The 15,565-nt window shown below is 38.6% G+C and overlaps 1 protein-coding gene across 1 annotated transcript in view; it reads left to right on the top strand.

Annotated features, from left to right (window-relative positions):
• Window positions 1–11,693, top strand: part of LOC143288467 (dynein axonemal heavy chain 10-like) — a 180,117-nt gene extending 168,424 nt beyond the window's left edge. The window contains exon 77 of the mRNA XM_076596989.1: window positions 10,544–11,693. Coding sequence (XP_076453104.1) covers window positions 10,544–10,690 — 147 coding nt within the window. The 3' untranslated portion in view covers window positions 10,691–11,693. The remainder of the gene's footprint in view (window positions 1–10,543) is intronic.
• Window positions 11,694–15,565: the final 3,872 nt, after the last annotated feature.

Raw genomic sequence — 15,565 nt, 5'->3', positions numbered from 1 at the left:
ATATAAGGCCCTTCATCTATCATTATCTTAGTTTTAAATTCGGATATGTCATTACCTAATGATATTTGTTCTATGATTCATTCTAGCTGATAAATGACTAAAAAGTTGCAAATAACATGTGGGAATCTATCAGTCTTGCAATGGAACTCCCGCTCTTTGAGTATAAATATTGATAATCTGCGGGCTTACCTTTTTGTAAACTCTCATCATATTCTCCTTCTTCAGTCCTTAAATGTTACTAAAAAATAAATTACCGAATCTGAAAGGTTATTATCCTCCGGTTTATCATGTAAGCCAGGATTCTGACAAGATTAGTACAGCTATTTACGTGCAGTGTGGTTTGAATTATGCAAGTGTCCATCCATCTCCAATTTCAAACTATACTGAAATGATATCAGCTACGTTTGTAAAATTGCATGTCTCTAATAATCAAATCATACATTTTGCGTCAGTCTACTATCCAAAAGGTCCAAGTAAGCAAAATACAATTGGTTGTGAGCATTAAATTGCTCAGAAGAAAGATGGATTGTTGGAGGAGATAATTCCCATGCGCCCTTCTGGGATAGTGATTGTCAAAAAGTATCTCATCCTGACTTTGTTGAAAATATTGTTGATTCATCGTTGCATTTACTTAACGAAGGGAGGATTACACGTATCCCAGATGTGGCTCATCATAGAGCATCGGCACTTGACCTAACCTTCATATCACCATCTCCAGCTTTAACAGTACAGTGGGATACTGGGGATGATCCACTAGGCAGTGATCACGTGCCAAATACACTGTCTTTTAAGGATTGTACCATATCTAAATACAGCGGAGAAGATGAAATCACAAAATTCAATTACAAATACGCAAACTGGAGAACATTTCAAAACTATCTTACAAACATTTTGGAAAGTGAATTTTTTTGTGAAGATTTAAATGTTTTTTAGAAAAACTTTCAAAAATCAATTATTGGAGCTGCTGAAATAGCAATTCCCAAAAAGGTTCAAAGAGGAGTGACACTTTTTCTGGAAATGTTTGGTGGAATAATGCATGTGTGGAGGCTGTAAATACAAAGAAACTAACATACCTAACATGGTTAAGACTCAGAAAAGTAGCTGACAAAGATGTAAAAGAAGCCGCTCATAAAGAAATGTGTTCCACAAAAATCAAGGCGAATGGAGTCATAGCCCAAGAAAAAAGACAATACTGGTCACAGTTCTGTTTGAATGAAGTATCTGACCATAAGGATATGAAAAAAGTGTGGGCCAAAGTGAAAGAAATGAAATCAGGCATTGTTCTGTAAGACTATCCTATTAAAACGAAAGATAAAGAGTTTCTGTCCCCTCAAGAGAAGGCTGAAGAATTTGTATGTATTCTAAAACAGGTAGTGTGGATAGTTTGTCAAATAAACAAAAGACATTAAGAGAGGAAGAAGAAACCAGTGACAAATATAGAGATCCTACCCCACAAAATGATAATACAATCAACTTGGCAATAACTTTACAGGAGGTAAAGAACGCTATTCATTTGTTGAGTAACAAAAATGTGTCAGTTAGTAGGGATGTAGTATCTTTCACCATGTTAAACCTTTTGCCAGAAAACTGGATAATTATATTACATACATTATTTCAAAAGTACTGGGAATGTGGACAAATCCTGAGGTATGGAAAACTTCCATTGTAACTCCTGTATTAGAACAGAAGCTTCGAGCTATAGACCTATTTAGGTTACCTCCCACGTTGGGAAAGTCATGGAGAAAATTGTAAATATTAGAGTGATATATTACTGTGACAAAAATATAATTCTGTCAGCTCAAACTGGATTCCGGAAAGGAAGATCTACAACTGATCATCTGACCCGTCTCACTACCCAAATTAAAAATTAGTTTTCTAAGCGAAAAAGTATCCTTGCGTCCTACTTCGATCTTACTAAAGCTTATGACCGAGTATGGCATAGCAGACTGTTATTTAAGCTGAAACAAACTGGTCTGTTGGGTCATGTTTATGACTATGTTAAATCCTTTTTAAGTGGGAGATATATAGTGGCAAAAGTGGGAGTAACTTTATCAACCTCTAGGCCTATAAACATGGGAATCCTGCAGGGTTCCATTATTTCTCCATTGTTGTTCAACATTATGCTTTATGATTTACACACATGTTTTTCATCATCTACCAAGCTGGCTCAATATGCGGATGATATTGCTATATGGATTCAGACATCCTTGAGGAAAAGGACAAGCCTACATTACATCAATTATGTACAGAAACATTTTCAGGGTGAACTCGATAGACTGAGTAGCTATATGCACTCTAATGGTTTTGAGTTTTCTGTAGAAAAAACACATTTGATCCTCTTTAATAATGGTTATAATCCCAGCAAACTACCACAATTTTTGGGGGGAGGACGAGAAATATTTTTCAAGTCAGAAATAAAATTTCCTGGGATACTATCTACTTCAAAACTAAACTGGAAGAAACACATTGATTCAATAGTGACTGAAGCAGTTAAAAGTTTAAATTTCTTAAAAATTGTAAGTCACTCTCCTTGGGGACAAGACTCCAAAATTCTTTTACATTTAGAGACATCTCTCGTAAGATCAAGATTGACCTACGGTCAAGAAATCTTTTCTGCTCCACCGACGTTTCTGAAGAAGCTGCGAATAATTGACAGTAAAGCTGTGAAACTGGCTTGAGGGGTACCTGTGCATACTAAAAACTCAAAGCCTATAAGCTTGCGGGTATTCTACCACTAGATGAAGTCAGAAAATTAAGTTCTGCTAAATACATTGTGCGATGTACAGCAGTGGATGATTTTGAGGAATTAAATATTAGGTCTGATATTGATTTTCCAAAAAATGCACAAAATAATTCAAATCTACAAACCATTCGCACATATGTGTCAGATATTTTCAATTCTTTAGACGTTGATTTACATGATATGGCACCTTGTGTTCTGGTACCACCTGTCCCTCCCTGGGAGTTAACAAAAGCAAACGTCAACATATGTGCTTCTGACACAACAAAAGGATAATCTCCATATATAATAGCAGCATCTGTCAGAATTGAATTAGAAGAACACTTTTATTATCATTTAAAAGTTTACACTGATGGATCGGTCCTGGATGACAGCAGTGCAGGATCTGCTTTTATCATTCCTGACCAAAAAACAGAAAAATCATATTATTTAGGTAAGGGACATTCAATTTTTACAGCTGAATTGGTGGCCATCTTTATGGCTTTAAATCATCTTGTTGATATACCAATCATAGTAAGTAATATTCTATTTTGTGTTGATTTTCAATCTGTTTTAAAAAGTTTGCTCCTTTTTGAGAATAATCAAAGAGAAGATTTATTGTTTGAAATTAGGTATTTATTGCATTCCCTATTTGTGAAGGGTACAAATGTTGATTTTTGTTGGATACCATCCCAGACTGGATTCCTTTATAACGACCAAGCAGACAGGGCAGTAAAAAGGGGAGCAAAAAATCATATAGATAGTATAAAAGTATATTGCCCATTGTCATATAAGGAAATAAGCAATATACTTGAAAGATACTTTTATATGTGCTTGAATTCAAGTCTAAAACCTCGTCAGTTGACTCTCTCAGACTTTGGTCCGATTCGCAGACCAGTTCTGAGTTTAGCTCTCAGACTATTATCAAATTCATTACGGACCAAGTATTGTTCTAATGTCAAGCGCATATGCTTTAGTAACCTGACGATTAAGCATATAATTTTTGACTGTAGCTTGATGAAGCCTTATGTATACGAAAGTGTGTCTTCACAAGTGACTGAGAATCTTGATGTTTTTGACTTTCTGTATTCATTATTGGTTGTTTCGCTTGTTGGTTTAACGACTTCTCTTTTACGAAGTCCTTTAAGTAATTTCCTGTAATTGTATTTAGATTTTTTTTTTAAATTTCACCCTCATTTCACCCTCATTTGCCCAGTTTCCCCCAACCCTCCATTCATTCACATCTCCCACCCCTTCAATCACTGATATGTGTGACGGGACATTAAACAAAAATTCCTTGTGCCTGAACCCCCTTTGTGTGTGTACGCAAGCAGAAGGTCAGATATGCACATTAAAGATCCTGTTGTCCATGTTGGCGTTCGGTGGGCTATGGAAACAAGAACATACCCAGCATGCACCCCCCCAGAAAATGGAGTATGGCTGCCTACGTGGTGGGAGTAAAAACAGTCATACATGTAAAAGCCCACTGAATGTGGGAGTTGCAGCCCACAAATGAAGAGGAAGAAGAAGAAGAAGAAAGAGGATGTATAACAAGGAGATCCCATATCACCATATTTATTTATTTTGGGTATGAAATTCTGGCATTAATGATAAAGGAAAATGAAGGTATTAAAGGCATTTTTGCAAATGAGATTGAACATGAAATAGCTCACTTTGCTTATGATACTCAGCTGCTTCAGAATGGTGACCAAGTAACATTTGAGGAATCCATTAGAGTTTTGGATAAATTTGGTGCAATTTCAGGATCAAACATGAACAATGAAAAAACTTAAGTGGTTTGGTTAGATAGTAAAAAACGATAAACTATGAAATATATTCCCTATCTCAAAACGGAATGGAACCCCCATTAAGTTCAAAATATTAGGCATATGGTTCTTGACCAATATCCAGTTTTGTGCAAAATTAAATTATTCAGAAAAATTTGTAGAGGTAAAAAATATGTACATAATTTGGGCAAAGAGAATAACAACTCCTTTAGGAAAAATAGCAATCCACAAGTCGTTAATTCTATCAAAACTTGTTTACTTCTGGCTGTATCAACCAAATCCTCCTGCTGAAACAATAAAAAAAAAAAAGTTTACTGATATTATGTTTGTAATTTGTTTGGGATGATAGACAGGATAGAATTGACAGAAAACCGGCATGGAAGAGAATAATACACGGTGGTATTCGATTGCCATAGCTAAATACTTTTCTAAAAGTGTTAAAGTTGAGCTGGATTAGAAAATTAAAATCCAGGAAGCACAAATGGATTTCACTAGTAAATGTACTATACCCTTGACTGAAAGACAGAAAAATATGGTCCAAATTTCCTTGCATCTCTTAACATTTGATAACATGTTTTGGCAGGATGTATTTGATGCCTTTAGATGTTACAGGAATAAAGTCCAACCGCAAAATGCAGCTGATATTCTGGCACAACCACTATTCTTTAATGATAAGTTTAAGTTGAATTCCACTGTACCAAGACAGAATGAATGGATTTTAAACAATGTATGCTTTGTACAAAATATTTGTAAAGGAGGTGGGACATATTTATTGTATACTGAATGTATGGCTAGATACAATGTTAACACGCATTTAATAATGCGTCTGTAGTTAAGAAAATAAAGCAATTTACTAATAGATTAGACCTTAATATTGACAATGGTAATGCAGCTACTCTACCAAGGTATCTCATGCTTTTATTGTCTGTGAAGAAAGGAACTAGTTTGTATTATGAAGTGCTTATTAATGACGAAATCAAACCAAAATGCTGTCAACAGTGGGCGAATGAATTGGGAAAAGACATAAACTGGCTAAAAACATTCAGATATATAAATACTATTTAAGATGTAAAGTTGAAATGGTTCCAAATCAGTTCCAATTAGTTCACAGAATCTTAGCCACAAACATTGTTTTAGCAAGAATGAAAATAAAGGCCAGTGACAGATGTTCGTTCAGTAATGAGAACAGAGATAGTCTAGAACATGTCTTTTGGAGATGTATAAATGTTAATCGTTTGTGGAAGCACTTTGAACATGTGGTAAGTAGCTATTTTGTCATTACTTCAAAAACAACACTGAACGAATCAACTGGGTTTTTTTTGGAAATTATCCAAAATATACATCGGACAGGATATTTGACTTCATCATACTGCTGGCAAAGTTTTTCATCAATAAATGTAAAATTAATGAAAATCTTCATGCATTTCAGAAATATCTGAAAGCAAGGTATGAAATAGAAAAAGACATTTCTTTTGTAAACTTGACCTCAGTAAATTTCACTCATGACTGGAATTACTACAAAGATTTCATGGAAAAAAGTCAAAATGTTGATGTTTGAATGGGATATATAAATGACAATTTATTAATCTTGATAAAAAGCACGGAAAGTATTATATTTGGTGTGAAATGAATTAAGTGAATATACTGTAACTCTCTATTGTCTGGTTTGCCTGCTTCATCCATTGAGTCCCTTCAGCGCATACAAAACTCTGCTGCCCAATTTGTCCTCAGAAAGAAAAGATCAGAGCACATCAGTCCTCTTTTGCAACATCTCCACTGGCTCCCTGTCTCACACAGAGATCAGCACTCTGTGTTATAAATGCATTCACACATCTGCCCCTTCCTATCTCTGTGCCTTCACCTCTACACTCCATCTCGCTCACTACGATAGGCTTCGGATCCACTCTGTTTACGCATACCCAGATTCAAACACTCGACTGTTGGTTGCCGTTCTTTCTCTATCTCTGAGCCTTGCAATTGGAATGAACTTCCTCTTTCGCTTTGTCAAGTCCCCACACTCAGCTCTTTCAAGTCTGGCCTTAAAACCCACCTCTTCCCAAAATAGCCTCCCTTCCCTGCCTCTTCCTTGTCTACAGTTTCTCCAGTTTTAGAGTTATGCATGCGTGTGAATGACTGGTGCGAAAGCGCTTTGATTTGTCTGCACAAGATTCAGTGCTATATAAACACCATTATTATTATTATTATTGTTATTATTATTGTAAGTTTTTGTGTTTGTTTGTTTTATATATAAGTGTGTGTATGTGTGTGTATTTCCTCTTTAACCAGTTGAATGCCTATACTACATCAGCTGACGTCCTACAAAAAGTGTTGCCATAGTGCCTATAAGACGTCCATTGACGTCCTGCATATGTTCCAATTTTCTCTTCATGGGAATTTGGTTCATTGCACACAAACAGACTCTGAATGGTTAGTTTGATGTGTCTAGATTATAAAAATACTATTTAAATGAGCATACATCAGGTAGAAGACCCCGTTCTACTCGATAATGATTTGTAAATTGGACCATGTGGAATGCATGTTGAAAGGGCTTGCATTATATCCAAAGAAAGGCATTGAAAACTTTGGCTTGTAAAGGGAGTGGTTCCAGTCAGCAGATTTACACAATTTTGAAAGCTGTGCTTGTGATTATGGACAGCTACAGTGATGGAGAAGGAGATCTCTTGTCTGATAACTGGTTTGAACACGAAGGTGATTGACAACGACAGTGATGAAACTGACAGTCCATTTGATGGCAATTCAGTCTGTCCATCCAATCATACAGCGTTTTTGAGCAAGTGGCTATGACTGACAGAATATGTGCAGTGAGCATTGGAAAAGGGGGAGGAGAATGAGAGGAGTGATGCAAGACAATAGGTTGAATGTCAGCCAGAGAGTGTGGAGTGGGCGTGGCAGATGGACGCCAATCTACTCACATTTCAATGCATACTGCAGGAAATAGACAACCGGATGTGAAATATGTGCTTTTGTTTTTAATGCTTTTTGTCACTGAATCAGATGGTTTACTTGTTTAAAGAGGAGGCAAGCCGGATCCACAGTAGACACTTTTATCGGCCCACGTGCTGCTTGGACGGAGTGAATGTCATCAAAGAACTTCACCCTCTAACTGGGGAAAGATCTTAGCTGTCAAAAAGCTTGCCTGCTCAGCTTCTGAGAACATGATTGACTTTTTATGTTGACTGTACACATGTTGGTCATTGTTGGGACAGTGATTCATTTCCATGTCTACACGAGGTGTGATTTATTTTTATAAACTTGTAGCCAGTTTTAATTTCTTCTACATGTATAATCTAACAATTTGTATACTATTTCCAGCTGTAGTTTGTGTTTACTTCATGGATGCCATTCTTTGGAGGTGAAAATAGATTTTTTTTGCACATAAATTATTATCTTCACTTTGAATGCCTGAACATTTATCTACAATCAAACTGATTAGGAAAAAAGCCCTAATTCAGAATCTACATTCATTTTCCTTCACAAATTTTTCTGCATCTCCCATAGTTTTTGTACTAGATTTTTTTTTTTTTTTTTTTTTTTTTTAATTACACCAAATCCTCAAAATTCCGACAAGAGGAGAGCACTTTTTTTTTCTTTTTTCTTTTTTAAACAAAATTATGTTAATCAACTGGTTAATGTATTGGGTGGGGTTTTTTCTGGTTTGGTTCATTCTGTTTGTTTTCATTGTTGCTTGTTTTTCTATACATGTATGCATCATAAAAATGAATAATAATTATGTTAAAAAATAAATGAATAAAAAAGTCATGTAGTTTTTGTTTGCTCATATTTATAAACAATGTGAGGAGGCTGCTAAGTTTTATTCACAGAATACTTTGTGCAAAGGCCTTGTCAGCAGTGACCATTAACCAATTGAGTGCCAGTAAGACGTCAGCTGAACGTCCTACAAAAAGTGTTGCCATAGTGCCTGCAAGACTGACGTCCAGCATATGTTCCAATTTTTCCTTTTTTGGAGTTTGGTTCAGTTCACATAAACAGACTCTGGATGGTTAGTTTGAAGTGTCTTGGTTATAAAAAATACTATTTAAATGAACATGCATCAGGTAGAATATCCCTTTCTACTTGATATTGATTTGCTAATGGAACACGCATGGAAAGGGGGTTGCATCATATGCAAAAAAAAAAAAAAAAAAAAAGGTGTTGAAAACTTTGTCCAGTTAAGGAAGTGGTCCCAGTCAGACGATTCACATAATTTTGAAAGCTGTGTTATGATTATGGATAGCTATAGTGAAGGAGAAGGTTTTCTCTTATCTGATGATTGGTATGAAGGTGAATGACTACAACAGTGATAAAACTGACAGCCCATTTGATGGTTATTCAGTCCATCTGTCCAACCAGACAGTGTTTTTGAACGAGTGGCTATGACTGACAGAATACGTGCAATGAGTGTTGGAAGAGGGGGAGGAGAGGGAGAGGAGTGATGAAAGATGATAGGTCCAGTGTCAGCCTTAGGGTGTGGAGTAGGCATGGCAGTTGGAGGCCAGTGAACTCACATTTCAATGCATACTGCAGGAAACAGACAACCGCCAATGGTCCACAATTTTCATGACATGCAGGGTTCTCATGCAATGGACATGAAACCGGTTGTTTTTGTATTTAACGCTTGTCACTGAATCAGATGGTTCACTTTTTTTGAAGAGGTGGCTAGCCAGCTGTACAGCAGACACTTTAATCGGCCCATGTGCAACTTGGAGGGAGTGAATGTCATCAAAGAACTTCACCCTCTAACTTGCAAAAGCTCTTAGATGTCAAAAACTTGTCAGCTCAGTTTCTGAGAATGTGATTGACTTTTTATTTTAACTATACCCACATTTGTCATTGTTGGGACTGTGATTCACTTACATGTCTACACAAGGTGTGATTTGTTTTTATAAACTTATAGCCTGTTTCAGTTTCTTCTACAGGTATAATCTGACAAAACGCGTGTTATTTCTAGCTGTAATTGTTTGTTTTCTTTATGGATATCATTATGTGGAGGTGGAATTAGACTTTTTTGTTCCACAAAAGTTATCACCTTGAATTTAAATGCCTGAACAGTTATCTACAATCAGACTAATAGGGGGGAAAGTCAAACACAATCTACATTCATTTTCCTCCACAATAATGTTTTCTTTCTTTCTGTATCTCCCATAGTTTTTGCACTAGAATTTTGTTCATAATTCATTACCTCCAAATCCTCAAAATTTCCTGGCAAGGGGAGAACACCTTTTTATATTTATTTATTTATTTATTTTTTAAATAAAATAATTCTAGCACTCAGCTGGTTAGAATAAACAGATTTACTAGCTTCACAGTCTGGAGCTAGAGCGTCTGTTATTGATTTAAGAATTGTGAACATTAAGTATTCTATGTATACTTGAAACGCCTGTTTTTGATAGGGGAGTAAGAGTTAATTTCAGCGATCACTGTGGAGAAAAAGTCAGATTTTCTCGCATTGGTGTTTTCACATCTGTTTTATTACTGATTGTTTCCTCTCAACACAATCAACTGTACTGCTGAGCAAACACGTGAATGTGCACAGGTCTAGATGATAAAAAGAACATCATAAACCTAGCTATAGAGACATACTCCTGTTGGATGTTTCATAGTCAATGTATGGATTTAATGCATGCCAAGTTAACTTTAGCATGGACACATGCTTCCTTTAGGACATCTGGGTACTGTGGCTTAGCAGTGGAGTAACAGTTTTTTGATTGAAGGGAGTGATCTTTTTCCTCTTTTTTAATCAGAAGGGATCACCCATGAGCCATGAAGGTTGTGTCTCTCTTGTTTCAACTTTTCAGCAGAAGAGAGATGTGTTGGTTTGTTGCACAGAATAGAAACTAAGCAAGATCAATAGTAGTAAATGACTTCTGTTTTTAATATAATGTAATTAATTGTTATTTAGATAAATTGAGACTGACAAAGAAAATGACTGCAGTGATGTGAGAAAGAAAAATGATTGCCCTGACATCCATCTTATTATTGTTATTGCAAAGTGCAGTTTGGCTGTCATTTGTTTCAGAATACATTCCGAACTCCTGTGTATGTGACATCACAGCGCCGTAATGCAATGGGTGTGGGATTGGTGTTTGAAGCTGACCTGGCTACCACAGAACACATCAGTCATTGGGTACTGCAAGGAGTCTGCCTCATCCTCAATGCTGACTGAGCACTGATACATGACTGATCATCTGACACAAGTGTTTTGCCTATGACATTATGATGTGCTTACTGAGTGAATGAGGATTATTTTCTCTGGATGTCACACTGTTAATACAAACATTACTGTCTTGTGGAAGTGAGGTGACTGTAATTCAAAGTGCTGGTGGAGCTCTGGTAATCTGTTGCTAACAGTGACTTATCTTTGGACTGTTCCTTCTGTATGTACCAAAACTTTAAAGTTGTTTGTGCCAGATACTGAAAATAGGCTATATTATATTGTGTTCTGTTCTTTGTTTTTGCAAATAATGAATTACAACATTTTGATTATTTACATGAAACTGTGTATGAAACTGAAGTGCATCTTGTGATATGAATGCCAGGTCTCAAATGTCTGCAAAGTCTTATTTTAAAGGGATTACAATTTCATTTATTTTGAAAGAGGGGTGGGAGAAAAATGAAGCAAGAGAAAGAGAAGCATAAGATTTGCTTGATTTAGATATCGTTTCCCATTCAACTCATTTCAGTTTGTCTGTAATCATCAGTCCATCCAGTTTACATATTTATCAATACTCTTTTGGACTGAACATTTTCAGTTTATGTGATTAAAGAGAAGTGCAAAGAGTACTTGAAATATAATCAGTATTTATGATATCATTTACATTCAATTAATGTTAATATATATATATATATATATATATATATATATATGTGTGTGTGTGTGTGTGTGTGTGTAAGAGAGAGAGAGAGAAAGAGAGAGAATATTGCTGAATGGAGACAGTGTTTGTACAAAGAATTTATGTGTTGAAGAAATGAAATGGTGTGAATGTCATATTTGTGAGAGTGTAATAAATGCTGAAAATAGCATTTATTTGTGATTCTTTTTAAATGTAGGGAATGCACATTCATATTATCCATATACTTTGAAACTCAACTTTGAAAAAAATATTCTTGAAGTGCAAAGTTGCACTTGTGATAAAAATTCATGAAAAAATAAAAACCATTGCATTTTTCTTTGTGAGTGATGCAAGACCGGAAGTTGAGTGTGTATTAATGGTAATCTAAAAAAATTCCTGTAATTTTCTTTCCCACCCTTCTTCTTTTTAAACTTTTAACATTTTCATGTGAGTTATTAATTTGCTTAAACATAACTGATGGAGAAAGGAAGCTTTTATTAGAAGTTAATAGCAAAGAAGATGGTATTATCACATTCACAGATGGTTCAGTCACCACAGATCAGTCTGGATGGGGATACACTGTGAAATAAAATGGAAAAATCATGGAAAACAATCATAGAAGAGAATGCTATGTGCAAAGTCACAATCTTCAGCCTGACAAATCAAACATGCCAGTGAACATGCCCTAATTCTGACTGACCCTATGAGCCTCCTACTAAAAGCTGAAAATTGGATCTGTAGTCCAGAATGGCATGAGACAATGCGCAATATCCAGATAAAGAAGCTTTTATGAAGTTACAACCCTGGACATGCAGGTGTTTAGAGAAATTTGTAAGCTTACAGACTTGCTGGTAGCGCAACATCAAAGAGCCTACATGTGGGAAGATCAGAAATCTTAGGTGTAAAAAATGGGTGCAAGGCCATCACACCATCAGTTACATCAGAGGAAGAATGACAGAGAGTGGGAAGAGCTGTAAACCGAACCCGAAAGCAAGAGCAAACACTATGACCAATCAAACAAATATCAGCATAATTTCTAAACCAACAATGTGCAGACTTCTTTAAAATGAAGCAGTCTGTCTGGGCTTTCTCAAATACAGCAGACCGAACAACATGCAAGATTTTATGTTCACGGCCTTAGAGATTTTTCCCATCTCTTTTGTTACAAGTGCTGAATGCCACTGAAGAAGCAAGGGTCCACACTTCATTTGCCCTTGGATTCAGTTTCTAAAGTCTATTTGTGCCTGAAGAGTAGGATTTCAGAATGACATGAGACTGCCAACGAGAAATAGTGTCAACTGCAATTAATTTACTGTTTCTCATTAATCAAGATGAGAAGACTGGTTCATCCCAGCAGACTAACACCTGACTGGACATAGATGCCTATCTTCATTCCCCTTGGATTAGATGTTAAGACAGGGGTCTGATCCTCAGAGAGGGTTTTGGATTTTAGCCAGAAACTGTGGAAGAAAATGAAGTGAGAAGGAACCATTCCTGTGGAAGGCCATGTCCTAAGGGAACCCACTCAGACCATATATCTCTCTCCTACATCGGCCAGTGGCCAACAAAAGGAGGAAAGTAGTTTTGAGTGTTAGCAAGTCAAAGGGATTAGAACCCAAGTGCTCGAACTGTGCTTTCTTGATGAAATCCAGAATAAAGAACAAGTCCCACTAGGAAACCCTGCTGGGGGATGCACCACTCCCTGAGTGAAGCCCCCCCCCCCCCCTGTCTGAGAAGGAAGTCTGTTTCAAAGAACGACCACCACCAACTGCTTCATCATGATGCAGATTTTCAAAATGTACTATCAATTTTCAGATAGATAAATACAGAAGTATTGTAGCCCAGTGGAACAGTGAGCCAGAAAGTTGGCCAACTGCATGCTAAGAGAGTTCACTGGCAGAAACCTGTGTTCTGTACACCAATCCACTCGTTTAAAACAGCAAATGTCATACACAGACTCCATCCCCAGCCCCAAGGGAGAGAGCCACTCATTCCGAAACTGTCTGAGGGACAGAAGGCTTAAAGTCTGGTGGAGACAATGTGGACAGCACAGTAGCCATGCATCCATGTGAAACAACTGGGGGTTAGAATGGAAGATCCCTGAATGGGGCTGTTTCAGCATATCTTTGACTTCCAGAGGATGAATTGAGTGAGAGCCAGCAGTTCCGGGTACCAGGTTGGGCCGGCCATGGGTACATGATCAGGATGAGCTTTGAGCATTCCAAACCACCTTGGATAGAATTTGAAGAGGGGGTGGGGTGGGGGGGAAGCATAACTATAAGTGATGAAGTTGCTCCAATCGCCTAGTAACAGAGCATCCACCACCCAGGTTTTCAGGACTGAGACCAGCGAGACATAAACTGGGAGTCTATTGCCGAACTACATAGCAAAGAGGTCCACCATTGGTTGAAGCCACAATTTCCACTCTCCATAAAGGGGATTATGTCAAGGGTCCACTATGTCTGATGGACACTCTTGGACGTGCTGACGGCGATGGCCAAGATGTTGGCCTTGCCGGCTAAGTATCTCGCTGAGACAGTGATGCCCCTGTCATGTATGGCACCATCAGAGGAGGGCCTTGGCCAGGAGAGAAATGTTCACTGAGTGCGCCCCCTCTTTTTGTTCACATAACAAGCCACTGTTATATTATCCATGAACAACTTGATCATCTAGCCATACGCCTCCTCTTTACAAGTGGAGAAGATATATGCAAACTGCTTTGAGTTCCAGAATGTTGATGTACCACATTCATTCCTCCTCGCCCTGTAGAGTGTGTCCATGTGCACTCCACACCCCACAGTAGATGCATCTGTGAAGAGTGTTACGTGAGTGGGTAGGGGGGTCTGGGCATCCAATAGGCCAGAAGAGAGGAGAGTAGCCATATGCACATCATCTCCAAGAACCACTAGCTAAGACATCTGTATGTCCCAAGGCTGTCTTCTGGGCCTGGTAATGTGTCAGCTGCCTCTGAAAGGGGTGATTTAATTACACATACTTAACTGTCCCCACTAGTGCAGACTCTGGCAGGGGTCTGACATTCTTGTCCTGTGCAAACTACTATCCGCCTATGCGGAGAAAACGAAAGGAGCTACGGCCGATAACCTCCTGGAAGTAGGTAACCTCCACTTTGTCCCCCTGGCTAGCGCCCTCTCGACTCGTTTCTGTGCTCTTCATACGATTAAGTTTTTTTTTCGCATTTTCTATCTGTCTATCGATTCTTTGGCGTTTCTGCTTTTTGTCCAATTATGTCTTCAGCCAGGTCGCAAAATTATGTCGCTCGATTGGGAGATCGGGCTAAAATTAAGGCGCGATCGCAATCGATTCGCTAACACTCTGGGCCCTCTACTTCTGCCTCTCTCAACAACGCCAAACCCACACCTCCTCCACTTCCTCCGCTCCCTCCAGTCGACTCCAGACCCCCACTACCTCCTACGCCTCCTCCGGTGACTTCTAGGGGTTTGTTACCCCACACTCAGGTCAGTAGTGCCATTGATGCTATTAATTTCAACCCGCAAACGGACTCGACGCGATCTGCGATTTCTTGGCTCTGCCAGACGGCAGTGCCCGAGTGGACCTCCTCTATCCCTTTCCTCATCCCCACAGTCTCAACAATGGAATATAACACAAGCCCTTTGGGGAAACAACACCATACGTTTGCCTTGAATCTGCACGCTAGACTGGGACCTATGTGCGATGCGTCCGTGGTGGCGGCCGTGACATCGGATCACGAGCCCCCCACGCGGCATGCCTCGACCGCCTTGGATCCATTGGAGACCGAGGCGCGTAGGGATGCCCTCCCCATGTGTAGGGAGGAAGGTGGACCACTAGGGGACACGCTCGCCCATACGCGTGCACCCTCCCCCTTGTCACGAACTCCCGATCCAAGGGGGGCAACTCCTGCTTCGGCACCCTTACCGGTGACCGCCGCAGTTACTACAGTGCAGGTGCGTGCACGGTTCCTACGAGCTATGCAGTGATGACCCCATCTGCAATACCGCCGGTTGCTGCTGTTTCCCAGCCACTAATGGTTTCTCAGCAAGCTGCTCAAACAAACAACCAGCAACTCATTGTTAACTCGCTGCAGCAGTTATGCAGCACTCTGCTTCCTGGTGCCACACCTTCTACTACTGCTCCTTCTGCTGCAGCAAATCTGCTTCCACCCAACTCTACCACCTCCCAGCAGCTCGTCTCCCCTACAACAGGACACA

The sequence above is a fragment of the Babylonia areolata genome, chromosome 12, assembly GCF_041734735.1.
Source record: "Babylonia areolata isolate BAREFJ2019XMU chromosome 12, ASM4173473v1, whole genome shotgun sequence".
Taxonomy (NCBI): domain Eukaryota; kingdom Metazoa; phylum Mollusca; class Gastropoda; order Neogastropoda; family Buccinidae; genus Babylonia; species Babylonia areolata.
The sequence above is the reverse complement of the archived record's forward strand: the minus strand, read 5'-3'. Positions and strand labels throughout refer to the sequence as shown.